Genomic DNA, 15,271 nt, shown 5'->3' on the forward strand with positions numbered 1-15,271 from the left:
ATTAGGTACAGTTATTTCAATACTGCAGAAACCCTGTTGTACCTTTTCAAGTCCACCGTTGTCACATTAAATATAACGCCCTTTAGCCAGAGAATCATAAAGATACGCTGAGAAAATGGGCAATTTCCAATACTCTCACCATCACAACCAGCCTACAAATGGAAAAAGAAACCCTTATCAGAGCCAGTCTCACAATTATAAATGCCAGACTCTGCTATGCATGCACACTAAATCATGATGAATTTTCGTTAATGGTGATGATACTGTAAATAGCCTTCTGAGGCCCCCTCCACCAGCCTCCAAGTGGGAGCTGGGGAGGGGAAGGGAGGCCACACATGCACTCGCCGAGCATTTTCTGTTCTCCGTCCCACACCTCACCACTTCCTGCCACGCTGGGCCTCTGAATAGCAGTACACAGAGGGAAAGAATGGCAAGAGGGAACCGCCTTTGCTACTAAAGGCAAAAAAGAAAAACATGCTCTTTCCGTCCCTCCATCTCTCGATCCTCTTTAGAAGAAACACACCTCTCTTTCCAGGATGATCATGTGTAAAAACAGACCAGCAGGTTCTCCCACGGAGACACCATCCCCAGTATTCTCTACTATTTTCACCTCTAGAATGAAGGCTGGATTATATGAGTTCTTAGACCCCCAGACACTGTAAAAATTTTTAGGTCCCCTCATCCGTTGGGGAGCATTTGTACTTGGATGGTAGATTGTTGCACAGTTGACACTGAGGGTGGAAGGATAGGAAACAGTGCCTCCCTGATGACCTAAGCAGGTCACATCCACACACACATCCCTGAGACACAGGCACAGAAAATTACTAAACAGACATCTTCCTTCCTTGGGCTCCTGGTAGAGGAGAAAGGCAGGCATTGGAGAAGAGAAGGGAGCCATGGGGCTTCATCCTCCTGGGGGAGTTCCCACACTCTTCTTTCTCTTCCCACCTTTTTCCACCCTATGCGTCTCTGGCAAGGTTACAGTGATAACAAAATGCTGCCGGAAAGACCAGGAGACTCAGCCAGACTCCGATGACAGAAACACAGCCATATTTAATCCAAGAAGTCCATTTCTGCCACATGCAGTTCAAGGAAAGTTGAGAGGAAAGCAGTGAATCTATAACCTGAATAACAGAAGGACACAAGGCAGAAAGTGAGCTGTGGTTTGGGAATTGAAGAAAGGAAAATGATGCCTTAAGAAAACTGGACAGCTTAAAGAGAACTTCACAGGTGGTTCTCTGGCATTAGGTTCCTAAGTCACCCGGAGAGTTTGTTAATAACAAGATGTCCCTATAAAAGAAGAGTATAAGAGACCCCAGACCCAATGTTAAAAAGACTTGATCAGCCTCTTCACAAAAGACAAAATCCAAATGGCCAATAAGCACATGAAAACACTCTTAGCGTCACTAGCCAGTAGGGCAATGCACGTTACAACCACAAATAGATTCCACTACACACCTACCAGAATGGCTAAAGTGAAAAGATCGGACAATATCAAGTGCGGACAGGAATGCAGAGCAACTGAATTCCCATCCGTTGCCGGTGAGAGTGCAAATTGGTACAACTACTCTGGAAAACTGTTTGGCAATGATCTACCCAAGATAAATATGCATTTATGCTATGACACAGCTATTCCATTCCCAACAGAAATGAGTGCTTAGGAGCACAAAAAGCATTCGTATGAATGTTCTTAGCAGCTTTAGTGTAATAACCAAAACCTGAAAACAACTCAGACACCATGAAGAATAGAATGAATAAATAAATGATAGTACATTCATATGGTAGGACAAGATGCCACAGTGGAAAAAATTAGCTATTACTACAAGCCACAATGTGGAGGAATCTCACATACATAATGTGGAGGGAAAGAAACCAGACTCAAAAGAGTCCTGCATAATTCAACGTACGTGACGTTCAAACACAGGCAAACTTCTCTATGTGATGGGGATCAGAAGAGCAGTTGCCTTTGGAAGCTAGGTATTGTCTGGAAAGGATGAGAGGGAGGCTTCTGGGTGGTGGCAACATTCTATAGCTTGAGCTGTGTGGTAGCTACATGGTGGGTATACTGAATTGACTAAGTCTTAGTCAAGGTTTGTTTCCTCTACTGCATGTTATATTTTAATACAGAAAAGAAGCAGAACTATTAATTTAAAAAATACAGAGTCAGATTCAGTGGGTCTTGCATGGGGTCCAGGGATCTGAATTTTTAACAAGCTCCCCCAAGGTGATGTGATGCTTGTGGTCAGTGGTCTCAGCCCCACCTTGGACAAGAGGGAAGGCTGGCCCAGTGTTATGATCAATGCATAGGACAGAACGGTTCAAACCCCCCAGTTGGATGATCTGTTGATAAGAAAACTTGCAAGACCTCCTAGTTGATAAATACAGCTGCATAATTGTAAAGATAAAGGGTGAACTTAATACACCTGAAGAGGCACCAACAGATTCAAATAAGTGACTTCAGAGACCCCTAAGCTCTGGGTACTTGCTTCACCCCCTCCAACCCCTCCAGCTCTCCCTTCCCCCCTAGTAGAGGGAAGGGCTGAGAATTCCCCCAGCTGGACCCTGAAGTTGCTGGAGCTTGAGGGGTGGGGGAGGTGCACAGCTAGGACCCAAGCATCCAAGTAGTCAGTCATAACAACTGCCCTGCAGGCGGCCCCCTGGCCGCCTGGTCCCATAGCCTTATGGCCGTTTGGAAGGCTGCCCCGTCTCCTCCTCAGCTCTGTCCTGGAAAAAGAAACAGGGCAGAGCTGAGTTACATAAAACTCCCAACGGCTTGCTGCTGGGGATCCCTCCTAAATCAGGGTGCCTTCTTAACCACTGTAGGTTTGGGCAGAGTCATGCCAAAAAAGGGGGCCAGGGAGGGATGAAAGCGCTGGGACACAAAGGCACATATTTTGGCCAGTCCTGACTTGTTCTGCAGCTTTTAAACCTCTTGTTTTTATAGTAGTTACACTAAGCTCAGCAAAGTCTGAGATAAGTTCTTCTGACCTTGGAAATCCTGTAATAACTCATTCTGAATGCAGCAAGCTCCCCGCAGAGCCCAGGCATTCTTCACAGGGCTTCTTCATGAAACTCGCCTTGACCAAGAACCCTGTGCCTGGGACAGCAGCATCTGGAGAATAATTACTCTGCACGGGTCTCTCTGCCTCACTCTGTCTCTTTCACGGTCTCAAACTCAAGCCAGTGTTTTCCCTTGGAATTGCTCTCACCTTTTCCTGAATCCTGGCCGCTCTTTCTTTAGGAGAAATAAAAAGGGGGTAGGAGCAATTCATATTTTAAAATATTGCAATGGCCTGTGTCATCCACTCCATCAAAACTTAGCCTTCTTAACAGGCTCCTTCCCAGAACTCCAACTGGCACTTAACATGGGTGCCAGGAAGGTGGGACAACGGTCTGCACGGCCATAGCGCCCACAGCCCAGAAGATCGTGATAAAAGCCGTGATTGTACATTTCCCCCCATGTGGCCTTCAAACAGAATTGTTCCAAGCCAGCACAGCTGCTGGACTGAAGGCTGTTAGGCAGTTTAGAAGAATTAGCCAGATGCCACGACTGCCCATAAAACAGGATTTACATAACCAGTGTTGCCTCATCTTAAATTTCTCTAAAATATTTTTTTTTCTGTCTCAGCCTGTTGTACATGTGGGGGTTACAGGAACATGGTGGGAGTGACTAGGACGCCTTGCTGCCTGATTGTATTACTTTAATGTGCTTCAGTGGGTGGTGTGCCAGCAAAAGGCAAAGATATACCATCTCCACTGCCCATTATTGGGCAACAATGGGAGAGTATCGCTCTGGTCACAGTCATCACCAGACAAGATGATGGGGTAAACACACAGACATTAGGGGTGAATAACCGACACCGTTGCCATAATCGGGACGTTTTATCATATGCAGTTTTATTTTCTGATGCTGATAATTCTCTCAGGCTAATTACACTCTGGGCTAAGATTTCTCAGCAGAGTTCTCAACCTACGGAGAAATTTTGTATGTATACATTTCTGATTAAAATCAAATTAGGCAGTTTAAGAGATCAGAGTGTCTTTTGTTTCCAGTGAAGACAGACCAAGGCACTTGGATAACGCGGATTTGGAGGTCTGCCTTTCAAATGCAACTTTGTTGAGCGCCTACGACGAGGGTCATTCTCAAAAGAAAAACATTGGTGCCTCTGACACGTTCTGAGAAATTCCGTTCGCCACTGAGCCCAGCAGCGGCCTTCAAGAACGTTGGTAATTCTGCTGGGTCCCCCCTCACAGCCTGAGGTGTAAAGGTCCAAATGTCGCTGCAAAGGTCAGCAGATCCTCCTCAGGTCAGAGCCTCTCCCACCTACTCTTTGCACGCTTACTCCATTTAGAATCTGTGGGGAGCATTTTTTAAAATTTCCTCTCAGTGCTTTTGGCTTCCGCCAAACGACCTTTCCAGGGCTGGTCTGTAGTTACATGGAAGGGGACCACCCACCACACCTTCCACTAAAATGACTCCCACTAGCCACTCCCTTTGAGGGACCCGCCCACCCCCGGGCAGACCTGACCAAGGGGTGATGACCCCCTCAAGATATTCCGGGTGGCTCCCTAGCACCCCTCCCTGACCTTCCCACCAGAACAGGTCATGCACCCACCACCTGATTCCCCACCTTCTTTCTGGTCCCTACCGTCTCTCTAGAAAATTCCATGAGGGCCTAAATGGTAAACACATTCTGAGAAGGAAGCATTTGTCCCTACTCTATGTAAATGTCATGAAAAAGCAATCTGGGGGGTGGAGGGAAGATAAAGGAAGAGGCAATAAATTGGAAATAGTCTAATTGTCCCCTTTCTGAGAACTGGCTTTCAACCAAGGAGGTAGGATGTCCATCCTGTGTGCGGGGGAGTGTTCCTGTCCCTGCAGAAAAGCAGGAGGGATCTGGGGGCAAACAGCTAATTTGGCTTGCTCCATCCCAGGGACCCAGAGAAAACTGGTGAGTAATAATGGGCCGTGTGTTTCCGACGTTCTGGAGGGACTTGAGGCTGAATAATATCAGTAGCTGATCTGAGGAGGCCAGAGTCAGAAGACAGTTTGACGTGGGAGGCCACGGGCAGCCACCAGAATCAGTCCTCCCCCAGGAAGAACAATGTGGTCCAAAGGGCCGGCCAGAATGCTCCTCTGTTGGCAGCTGGTCCGGCTGAAGGCACAGCACAGCCAGAGAGAAACAGCTGCATCCAGCCAGGTGGGAGCCGACTCCCGCCCTCCAAGCCCCACCTACACATTTCCCTGAATTCCTCCTGGGTCCTTTGCAGAAAGCACGACAGCCTCGCGTGCTTTGGGGCCTGGCGATCGAACCTGCCCAGCACAGCCAAGTACAAAGATCTGGCCTCCAAGCTGGGCAGTCAGCCCTCCCAGTCCACAGATGCTGTCCTTCCCATGCACACGCCTCTTTACAGATGACGTCAGGGTTGCATGAGCACCTCTCACGGAATGTGTGTGCTCTAAACTCAACCCCAGGAGGACGGGAGGGGGACCACCATGAGCTCAGGGCACTGGAGTAGCTAGTGCTTGTAAAGAGAAATGTGGGTGCAGTGTCTGCACACGTACCCCTCAGCCTGCACCCACCATGTCCGCCTGCCATATGGAACAGGTCAGGACCAGGGAAACTGTCCCAACCCAGCAACCAGGCCTGTGGGACAGGTGGGGGACACTCCTCCTGGGTCTTTTCTTTCTCCCATGTGGAAGTAGGCAGGAGAGCCAGGATGTCCCTAACCCTCGACACTGGTCTGGAGTCCGGGACCCATCTTCCTTCATCCGGGTGGCTCCTGCCGGCCCTGGCGGAGTTCCTGGCACACAGTAAACACTCCAACCATGACCAAGGGCCTGAATCCCGTTGCTCCCATGCGCCTGGAGCCTGGTCTACTTCAGAAAGGGCCTCCCTGGGCCTCTCTCCTCTTTTTGCTGGGCCAATGTCCATGAATTTTTCCCTTTTAGAAGCTCACAACTTCTCACTACTAAGAGATCACCCAAGGAGAGTGGCATCCAACTGGAGGGAAAAAAAAAGAAGGTGGGCAGGAAGGAGGGGGAGGGGAAGAGGCGGAGGCAGGGGAGGGGAGGGGAGGGGGATGGAGATGGAGAGGAGAGAGGGAGGGGGGATGGTTGAGAGAGCCCAAAGGGCCCAAGTCATGGGCAGCAAAGTCTCCCCCAAGCCTTCTAGACTAGCGGTTTGACTTAAAATGCAGTATTTAAATCAGTCAGAGACTTCCTGATTTTGTTTTTGGTTTTTTTTTTTTGCGGTACGCGGGCCTCTCACTGCTGCGGCCTCTCCCGTTGCGGAGCACAGGCTCCGGGACGCGCAGGCTCAGCGGCCATGGCTCACGGGCCCAGCCGCTCGTGGGATCTTCCCGGACCGGGGCACGAACCCGTGTCCCCTGCATCTGCAGGCTGACCCTTAACCACTGCGCCACCAGGGAAGCCCCAGAGACTTCCTGATTTTGAATAATCTGTAAGTTGAAAAAAACGTATAATTCTTTCCATTTGCCAGACACATTGAAGTTTCCATTTTGAGCAACAAGAGGTCTCTTGGAGACAACATGGTCCAGGGGAATGGGTATGGGGCCAGGGAGAGCCAGTGTGAACTTGGGCCCCACTACTTACTAATCGAGTGGCCTCGGGCAATTCATTTGTTCTCCCTGAGCCTCAGTTTCTCCATTTAAAAGATAGGGATAAAAATCCCTATGCCTCGCAAGATCTCTGTGCGATACACTTGAGTCTCCTGGGCAACCAATAAAGGCAGCTATTCCATCATCATCATTACTCTTCCAAATCTGAGAGCCCCAGAACAGACAATTATGGAACTTAGGGTACTTTTTAACAAGGCTCAATTAGTGTGATTTTCATGCCAAACCGTATAGGCCTTAAAGAAGCACTGATTTCCCCCCCCCCCCAAAACCTAACACCTCCTATGTCTATTCCAAGTGAAAATTAACAACTGCAGTCTTTTTCTTAATTGCAAAAGCAAACAAATCTTTAGCCAGGAGGCAAAATAGCAGGGCCCTGGCCTGGCATTCGTGTCTGGGAGTTACACAGACCTCTTGGGGAAAAGTCCAGAGGAAAGGGCATCAGGAGAACTGGGTGCACCTGACCGATGGCAGGGTTGACAAGCCCAGGGAAACTGCTTACTTTTCAAGAAATGACACCGAAGCCCTCTGTCTTTTGTCTGTGATCACCTGGGGGAGAGTGGGTTCCGTGTAATGAGAGAAGAAAGCAACAACTCTTCCATCAGGACTTGGCGTTCAACACGCTGGAATTGCAGATTCACGTGGAGAAAGGCTATGCTAACTAACTGGGGGAGAAACAAGCCATCCCATCTCTTCCTTGTCCAATAAGAATGCTTTTGAAGAAAATGTCCTCCCAAATCAGCAATTTTGAAGGTGATTTTTAAAAACTAACACCTCTTGAAGACCAACTCTGATTTCAAGTATCCTTCCAAACTATTTATGGACGTGATCAGATTCAATCCTCTCAAACTCCTGTAAGATGTCCTATTTCAACTTCCATTTTACAGATGAGAACACTGAGGCACAGAGAGACTAATAAATAACCTGCCCCAAAACCCAAACGGGATTAGGTGAACAAAGATCACTCAAGTTCTTGTAAACTGGATCCAGTTAATGGTCCCAGCTTCTTTCCAGGTCCTCACGATGAAAACCAGATCTCTCACCCTTTTCCTGAACTTCACTCAGACCCCAGCACAGCCTTCCTCCTTTGAAATCCTTCTTGCCAGGGTCTCCGAGCCTCCCACCCAGATTCCTGCAGCAGCCTCCTGCCGCCTCTCTCTGTCTGGGCTTCCGAGCCCCTCCTATCTTTCCCCGTATCCTGGATAAGGTTAACCCAGATGCCACTGTCCTTAGCTCATTCTGCTGGAATGCTGCTCAAGTGCAAATTCCAACTACATTGCTATCAAGCAGTGTGGCCAGGGCAGAGTACCTAACTTTCCAGCACAGCTCTTTGCTCATTTACAGCATAACGTTAATTTTACCTGCCCCTCCATGTTGGGTGAGAATGAATTAGACGTTAAGCAGAAAACACACAGAACGATGCCTGACATGCGGAAGCATTCTGTTACACCCTCCCTCCTTCCTCCCTCCTGCTACCTGCCTCCCCCTTCCCTTCCTTTCTGACTCCCTCCTTCCCTCCTCTGCCTTCCCCCCTCCCCCCCCTCCACCATCTAATAGATGCCGGCCAGTCAAGCCAGTTAGTTACTCCCCTTAAATGCTGTCCTTACATATCCCACGTCACCTTCCTGAAATCCCCCTTATCCACCTGCTACCACCTCACTCCTGCTCAGGTCAGGTCAGTGACTTTTTCCAGCTCTGTATCCTTTTCTATGACTCTCTGGTCGGCATTTCTTTTTGCTTTTTCTGAAGTTCACTGACAATACAGTTGGCTCTGCCTGGTTTAGTACCAAACTGTTTCCTAATTATGTTCTGTTGTTTCCATCCCTTCAGGGAGGATCGCATCAGCCTCTGTAGAGCCGGTGATGAACTGTCTTTTCCCCAGCGGTGCCCATGACACATACATTTTCCTCCAGCTCCCCTGGCAGCGTCACGGAGCACAGTCAGGCCCACGGAAGTCACTCCAGGAAAACTCACCTTGTGGAGCCGACGGTCACTGTTCTCAAAAGTTCTAAGAAGCTCCTTGTCACGGGGAGTTCCTTTAAACACAGAGAAACCACGCCTCACCCACGAGGATGCTATCAGCAAGCCCAGCCTTATCGGCCCCATCCCCTCCCCAGCCTGCCTGTCCTGGGGCTGCTTTCTTCACCCACCCGAAAGGACAGTCGCTGGGTGACCCAGTTTGCCTGCAACTGTGATTTTTAAAGTCGGAAATCCCTCATCCCCCCCAGTAAGTCTCAGGCAAGGTGGGACGGCTGGTCACCCTACTGTCCACCCAGGTGACAGCTTTATTTTTTGTGAGGGTCAAAAACATTATTAATGACCTCCTAGTAAGCTAGAAGTGGGGCTTTGTTCCTCCTTCATCAGAAGACCAACAGCACAGATGAACGTAACCAATTGATCAGATTGGGTAGTTGATCTCTTGAATGCTGAGGAGTTGGGACTCTCAGCTCCCCGGGAGGGAGAACAGATGAACAGAGGCTGAGGCCTTCTGGGGTGAGGAAAGGAGGCGGGAATTTATGACAAGCCTGGCAAGCTCCCCAAATTGCGCAGAGCCAGCTAATACAGGAATGGCATTTCCCCTCCCGGCTGTCAGGCCACCTTCAGGAAAGAGAAGCGGTTAAAATCAGTGGTACAGTTCAGGTAGCAACTGTATCCCAGAATTGCCCAGCTCTGGGTGTGACAGACCCCAAAACACTAACTCGAAAAGATATATACACCCGCATGTTCATTGCACATTATCAATAATAGCCAAGATATGGAAACAACCAAGTGTCTACTGATGAATGAATGGATAATGAAAATGTGGTGTATATATACACAATGGAATATAATTAAGCTATTAAAAAATTGAAATCCTGCCATTAGTGACAAGATGGATAGACTCTGAGGGTATTTGAGGACAGAAAAAGACAAATACCATATGATCTCACTTATATGTGGAATCTAAAACATAACAAAGCTCAGAGTTACAGAGAACAGACTGGTGGTTGCCAGCGGGGCAGGGGGAGGTGAAATGGGTGAAGGGGGTCAAAAGGTATAAACTTCCATTTGTAAAATAAATAAGTCCTGGGGATGTAAGGTACAGCATGGTGACTATAGTTAATAAAAGTGTTATTTTATACTTGAAAGTTGCTAAGAGAGTAGATCTTAAAGGTTCTCACCACAAGAAAGAAGAAAATGTTGTAACTATGTGTGGTGAGGGATGTTAGCTACACTTTCTTGGGGTGATCATTTCAAAATATACACAAATATTGAATCTTTATGCTGTATACCTAAAGCTAATATAACGTATTCAAGGATACCTCAATTAAACATTTTAAAAATCAATAAAAATAAAAACTAATTTAAATTAAATTAACAGATAAATAAAGAAACTGTCCTCCCTTGTGGATACTCTGGATGCTGAGTACCAGCCCATGTTAAACCATAGCCGCTGGAAGAATCATTTAGTATTTCAGTCAAGATCTATTCTACACTGTTAGGTTCAGCCTCTGAAGCTCTAGGCAAGAAAGAAAATAAGCAAACTGAAATGAAATCAGAACACATCCACATGGGGAGGCTGAGACTCACCTTTCCACACTTTCACGTATTAATATGTGTCAACTTCCTGTTTCCCTCTAGTGGCGCTTGGTTCAGAAAACTGAGGGGGCCCTGAGAGACTGGACACCAGCAAGAGGAAAGACCGACTAAGTGCCTTCCCCTTCCTCTTAAGTTAGAGGACGCAAACCTTGAATTCTTTTTGGTATTCTTGCTTGATTTGGGGTTTGTCTCTGTTTTTTTTTTTCCTTATCAGATTACCTACCTTATTTGAGTATCGTCAATAAAGAGCTGAGATTTTAAAAAACTGTAATGCGGATATACGTATATTTGCATAGTGCTTTCTTAAGAGTAACAATCATAACCATGAGGTGCACAAAGAGAGGGAAGAGGGCAGAGTATCACTGATATCTAAGAAATAAAATAATGAAAAACTTTTACAAATTGGTGGTGCAATTCAGGTGGCAAACCCACCCCAGAATAGCCCGTCTCTGGGTGTGACAGACACTCCAGACCAAAGGGCACCACACTAGTGGGCCAGAAACCATGACCTGCTCATCCTTAAATTCTTAACTTGATCTCAACAAAGGCCAAGATTTCTGTTTGATCCTCCATGTTACCCTTCAGGTCAAAAAGAACAGCAAGAACTTCTGTCCCAGTCAAATAGGAAAACCTTCCAGGTATCCCCTAGGTCATCGGCTGGGAGAAACCCTGGCAGACTTGAGTGTACACCTCCTCTGGGGAACTTGGGGCTGGAAAGATCAGTGTGATTAGTAAGTATCAGCTTGGAATTCAGCTCCCACCTCTCATTCTAAAAAAGAAGACACATAAGTAGATTCATCTTCTCAAAATAGTTCACCTAAGGCCTTAAGAAGTTCACAGATTTCAGATCTGTCACTTACAAATGTCATTAGAAACAAAATGGCTATTTTATGAAATGATGATGATGATAGCAACTAGCACTTACATAGCCTTTGCTCTTTGCAAGCCATAGTTCTAAACACTCTGCTTTTATTAACTCAGTGAATCCTGAGAGCAACCCTATTAGATGTAGGCACCATTACTATCTCATTATGCAGGTGAGAAGGTCTCACCGTCGGATTTGAGCCCAGGAGTCATCTAGAGGCTGTCCTCTTCATCCCACTCTGGACCCTGGCCCATGTCCAAATGGAGAGGCTCCAGCTCCAGCAGGGCCCCTCCTCAGCACAAAGGGCACTGGCTGGGTAGTCTGCTTGTTTGTTTTACCCCACTTCCTTTCAGTAAGGTGACTTGGAGGCGACTTGCAGGAATCCATGATAATAAAACACACAGCAGAAGCAAGTGAAAAGTGCAAAGGACAAACAGTGCTTGGGACATTTCACAGTCCTGGGGGACAACTTTGGTAGCCAAGTGGGCTGGGGGCATGGAGGGAGCCTCTGGCTGGGTGCTACATATTCTGATCCCTCCCTAGGAAACCCGTGCTAGGAGTCAAGACGACGGTGAGCTTGTCTTGCATCCCTAGCCCCACACTTAGAGGAAAACAGTCTTCCCGCCAGGTTAACAACAGAGCACCCCCTTCCCGGACACACACAGCCATGCAGGGCCGGCATCCCCCTGAGAGAACTGGGGAGTCCAGCAAAGCTGTGCAGACAGCCCACTTCTCCTTCCAGCAGGGCAGGCAGCGTCAAGGTACTCCTTGAAAGATCCTGTCCAAACCACTCTAATCCAGTCCATCACAGCCCATGTAGCCTGTTCCTTGTCATGTGACCAAAAGAGTTTGGGTCTGGGATTTTTAAGGCAGGTAGAACCAAATGCCTAATCTTGGCCATAAACAGCTTTCAGTAAAAACAGCAGAGTGTTGGGCACAAAGCAAGACCACTGCCTGCTGTAGAAAAAGGACTTTTAGGACCTGCCCTTCTAGTTTCAGAGTCCGAGAAGGCACTGGTTAAGGACCGGTGGGCAATCTCAGAAGCAGCCAGGAAAACAACCACCAATTAACTTTCCAAGTAGGTCTATGCTTGACCTCAACTCATTCTAGCCGTGGCCTGGGGTGACAATGACAGAATGTGAAAGGACAAGTTCAAAGTCTATTTGCCAGTGCAGTAGGCAGAATAATGGCCCCTCAGAGGCCCACATCCTAATACTCAGAACCTGTGAATATGTTACCTTAATGGCAAAAAGTGACTTTGCAAATGTGACGGAGGTTACGGATTTGAGATAGGGAGGCTACCCTGGGTTGTCAGGTGGGCCCAGTCTGGTCACAGGCATCCTCAAAAGTGAGAACCTTTCCCAGCTGTGGTCAGAGAAGATTTGACTAGAGAACGATGGTCAGAGAGATGAATGCTGCTGGCTTTGAAGATGGAGAAAAGGGGGCCCCAAGCCAAGGAATGCAGGTGCCCTGTAGAAGCCGGAAAAGGCAACGACGTGGATCTCCCCTGGAGCCTCCAGAAAGAAATGGAGGACCACTGGTGCCTTAGTTTTAGCCCAGTGAGACCTGTGTCAAACTTCTGACCAATGGAACTGTCAAATAATAAATCTGAGTTGGTTTAAGCTACCAAGTGTGTGGTAATTTGTTACAGCAGCAATAGAAAACTAATATAGCTAATGATTCCATATGGGAATCCTAAACCTTTTCCTAAGACGATTCAGTGGATCAACCACACATCAGTCACACAGAAGGATGAACCCTGAAGTAGGCAGCACTTAGCCTATTTCTAGAAACTTCCCGCATGAGCCCCTCCTCATTTGCCAGGGATTTGCAATGCTGTCATCTGAACAAGCTCTGTACTGAGCCCACCAATAGCCAAGCCAAGACCACAGCTCCTCTGTGTGGGCTTGTGAATTACAACAGCCTTTTCGATCTGAATTATGGGGAGGACTGCTCATTCCTCCACGTCACCTATGGGGCCAGAGTCTGGCGGACAAGCCCCTAACACAGGGGGCTTGACTACTTGACTCAGCAGGCTGTATAGTCCCCCCAATTTTTTAATTTGGTAAAACCGATCTGAGGATACATCTGGCCAAAAATCTAACAAGGCACAGTTACAGATCATCCTCTCAAGATGAGGGATCCACCGTGACATTTTGCTCTTTTTAATCTCGGTTCCTTACTATGGTTTTTAGAAGCTGCCTTCTCAAAAGGACTCTGGCGTCAGGTGTGCAAGGTCTTCAAGAGGTTATTAGCGCCTCCTAGTGGTCTTGAGATGCACTTTCCGACTTCTCACCTTCCCTTTAAACACGCCCATTTCTCATTAGGGTCTGGTGGAAAATGTCACAAATAAGTTTTTAGGCCCGGTAGGAGGCTAAACCTTCCCAGTTTGCCTGGGACTCAGGTTTCCTGCTACCCAGGATTGTCAGTTTTAAAACCAGGAAAGTCCTGGAAAGACTAGAGTGCCTTGGTCTCCATACCCATGACCCCCTTGAGACCCCACAGGAAAACCACCCAAAGAGGGCATTGTCTTCCTGTCCTTGGCACTGCAATAACCGGGTACCAAACACAGTTGGGACCCAAACGGTAATGCCTTTACTAATGCAACTCTCTGTGAGAACAGCAGCTGACTTGAGCACACTTTGCTCATGATAGGTAAATAACAACTGAAGGTCTGCAAATTATTTCTGGACTCTCATTGAGGAGCCATGGGGAGAGGAGAGAGGAAGCATGGTGGGTGGGAGAGTAGGGTCATCCCATATGCTGGGCAGAGCAGACCATGAAAAAGAAATTCTGATTTTCTCTAAAAGTGTTCAGATTCAGTTTGTTCAGAATTCTCTAGCTCTTTCGCAAAATTCTTTAGAAACATGTAGTTTCCTGAAAAATAAACAAACTCCGTCTCTATTTTTCTTTGTAATGTTCGTAAGTTTTAAGGAGGCCAGAGGTCTGAAACTATCTATTTACAAAGATGAAAGTCTAGTGCCTTAAAGACACTCATGTTGGTTTCGAGGGCCAACTTATGAAAGTTGTATAGATCTGGGTCAGGGAAGGGGGAGACTGGGAATTTTCTAATATTTTTTGTTCAATCTGAAAGCAGTCAGTTAATCAGAAATATCTTAAAGGTTATTGAGGGAATTCTTATTGTGGATTTTAGAATGCTTTCCTTTTAACGTTGAAAGATGGCAGAAATCAGAGGCTTTGTGATTAACTTTCCAGGTAGAAGGCGGGGGTCACCTGTATGGTATGATATGTGAGTGTTGGGAGAATCCACCTATCTAAAAATGCCCACATCATCCTTCCACAAAAGCCTGAATCTCAGAGAACTGTCTAGAAAAAAGGTCACTGTCTGTTAAGAAATGGTGCTGGTTACTCTTGTCTTCCCCAGGGCCAACCCAGGGGAGGACATCAATCCCAGAAACCTCTAACCTTCCCACAAGCTGGCACTGTTTGTCCATTTCCTCATACACAGCATGAAAGGGTCCGTTTTGGCAACACTTTCTACGCCTTCCTACAGGTGTCTGATGAAGGGGCAAAGTCGTTAAAGTTCCTTTTGTAAAGGTATGCTTGTCAGATCTCATTCCAAAAAGTTCAAGGCACTTTTAAGAAGCCATATTAACTACTACAGCTGGTGACTATAGCTATGAAAGGTATTCAGAATATAAAATTAAATCCCAAAGACCTTTAATAACCAAAGCAATCTTGAGAACGAAGGCCAAAGCTGGAAGCTCACGCTTCCTGATTTCAAGCTACATTACAAATCTATGGTAATCAAAATAATATGGTATTGGCATAAAACCAGACACATAGATTAGTGGAAACAGAATTGAGAGCCCAGAAATAAACCCACGCATGTATAGTCAATTAACTTACAACAGAGGACGCAAGAATATACAATGGGGAAAGGACAGTCTCTTGAATAAATGGTGTTAAGAAAACTGGACAGCAACATACAAAAGAATGAAACGGAGCACTGTGTTACATCATACACAAAAATTCATTCAAAATGGATTAAAGACTTGAATGCAAGACCTGAAACCACAAAACTCCTAGAATAAAACATACGCAGAAAGCTCCTTGACATCAGTCTTGGTGACAATTTTTTGTATTTGACACCAAAAGAAAAGGCAACAAAAGAAAAAATAAACAAGTGGGACCACATCAAACTAAAAGGCTTCTGCACAGCGAAGG

At 46.8% G+C, this 15,271-nt stretch overlaps 1 protein-coding gene across 1 annotated transcript in view; it reads right to left on the reverse strand.

Moving 5' to 3' along the window:
- The window catches only part of CLIC6 (CLIC family member 6), a 52,649-nt gene that overhangs the window by 9,148 nt on the left and 28,230 nt on the right, over nt 1-15,271 (reverse strand). Inside the window, exon 3 of the mRNA XM_007446492.1 lies at nt 43-152. Within this exon, the coding sequence (XP_007446554.1) occupies nt 43-152 (110 nt within the window). The remainder of the gene's footprint in view (nt 1-42; nt 153-15,271) is intronic.

This window comes from Lipotes vexillifer, unplaced genomic scaffold (assembly GCF_000442215.2).
Source record: "Lipotes vexillifer unplaced genomic scaffold, Lipotes_vexillifer_v1.1 scaffold1549, whole genome shotgun sequence".
Lineage (NCBI taxonomy): Eukaryota > Metazoa > Chordata > Mammalia > Artiodactyla > Lipotidae > Lipotes > Lipotes vexillifer.